This window comes from Arachis ipaensis, chromosome B04, assembly GCF_000816755.2.
Source record: "Arachis ipaensis cultivar K30076 chromosome B04, Araip1.1, whole genome shotgun sequence".
Taxonomy (NCBI): Eukaryota; Viridiplantae; Streptophyta; class Magnoliopsida; order Fabales; family Fabaceae; genus Arachis; species Arachis ipaensis.
The window spans coordinates 127,938,210-127,940,210 of NC_029788.2; the positions used below are offsets into that span (position 1 = coordinate 127,938,210).

The following is a 2,001-nucleotide window of genomic DNA, read 5'->3' on the forward strand; positions in this document are numbered from 1 at the left end:
AGTATATAATGAAAAAAAAAAAAAGAAACATATTTTTCTTAATTATTTAATTATAGTACAACATTTGCATTTGGGATCAGGCATTTGGTAACTGGGTTTTTGGGGGGGACTACGAATAATAATTTCTTTTGCTTTTCCAACTTGCATTGCTGTGCAGAATGTCTTAAATGCAAATGGTCTTCTCTCAATTTCTTGAACCACATTTTCTCTAGCCTATAATTATTATTTCCAACACTGATTTAATTGTGGTTCCTGCCATCTCCATAAATTCACTTCCTGACACCCAATTAGTTCATTCAACATATATGGTCCTTGATTAAATACAGAAAAGAAAAAAAAAAGAAAAGAAATCAAGTATACATATCTTCTAGCTAGATTCCACACAAAAGCTAAAATCAATTGTCCATGAATGTGATTTCTAATAAATATTTTCTCTTCAATTGAGTTGCATTTTTTTAAGATCAAAGTAAAAAAAAAAATATTATAGTAATAAACACAAAAAACTAGAAGTTCATCAAAAACAATATCTATTAGTTCATATATATAGGTAAAGAATAATTACACATTGAAATCTTACTTGATATGAGTTAAACTCAAACTAAATTTTAAACCCTTTAATCATTCATATATTCTATCATTTTTAGTATATTTTTAGATCAACATTCAACAGCATTTGATAAATTCTAGGGTTTGCATTGGATTCTTATAAATTGTGTTGTTGTTGTTTATAGGTGGTCAGCTATAGCCACACATTTGCCAAAAAGGACAGATAATGAGATAAAAAATTATTGGAACACGCATCTCAAAAAAAGATTAACAAAAATGGGCATCGATCCTGTGACTCATAAGCCCAGAAACGATGCCCTAGTCTCTGGTGACGGCGGCCATTCAAAGAAGGTCGCCGCCAACCTCAGCCACATGGCTCAGTGGGAGAGTGCTAGGCTTGAAGCTGAAGCAAGATTGGTTAGGGAATCAAAATTACGTTCATCACAACAACACTCATTACAAATTCCAAGTTCTACTACCACTTTTCCATCTTCGTCCTCGTCTTCGTCTTCAGCTCAAGTTATGATCAAATTAGCCGACGAATCTCCAATAACAACAACCAAGGATTGGACTAATAATGAAGATTGGTTATTGAGATCTAATCATGAAAGTAATGGTGGTGGTGGAATGGGAAATGCTGAACTTGAGTCACCAACATCTACATTATCATTCTCGGAGAACAATGCATCACCAGCAATAATTGGAGAAAATAGCAACAATAATGTTAATGTAGTGGTGCCTATGATTGAGTTTGTTGGAGCTACTTCAGGTTCATATTCTGAGAATGATGGAATTATTAGGAGTATTAACGTGAAGGAAGAAGGTAGTGAAGATCATCATGATCATCATCAACATGAGTGGAAAGACTATGATAATAATTCTTCAATGGGTACTACTTTCAACCCTAGCTTGCATGAATTGACAATGATGACCATGGAATCCACGTGGGGAAGTTCTTCTCATCATCATCAAAATCATGATCATGATGATGAGTCTCTTAGGACAAGTGGTAGTAATGGTGCACATGTTAATGTTGGTGATGATGATGATGATGATGCTGAAGAAGAAGATGAAGAGTTAGGGTTCACAAATCTTCTGCTGAATACTAATAATAATAACAACCCTAATAATGATAATAATGAATTGAGTTTGTCATCTGAAGGTGGTGGTGGTGGTGGCGGCGGCGGCGGCGGCGGAGAGTCTCATAACAATGACAATGGTGATTCCTATGAAGATAAGAACTATTGGAACAGCATTCTCCATTTGGTGGATTCTTCACCTTCTGATTCACCAATCTTTTGATTATATATATATATATATAGCAGCATCCATCTCTACCTTCCTTTCAAGAACATATTTAATTTAATTTGCCATAAGAATTATTTAAGCAAGAACATATGCATGCATGCACACAGAAAATTCTTGTTACATATTTAAATTCTTATTCTCCTTCTT

At 34.1% G+C, this 2,001-nt stretch overlaps 1 protein-coding gene across 1 annotated transcript in view; it reads left to right on the top strand.

Annotated features, from left to right (window-relative positions):
• The window catches only part of LOC107635348 (transcription factor MYB35-like), a 2,901-nt gene extending 1,016 nt beyond the window's left edge, over window positions 1-1,885 (top strand). Inside the window, exon 3 of the mRNA XM_016338813.2 lies at window positions 732-1,885. Within this exon, the coding sequence (XP_016194299.1) occupies window positions 732-1,848 (1,117 nt within the window). The 3' untranslated portion in view covers window positions 1,849-1,885. The remainder of the gene's footprint in view (window positions 1-731) is intronic.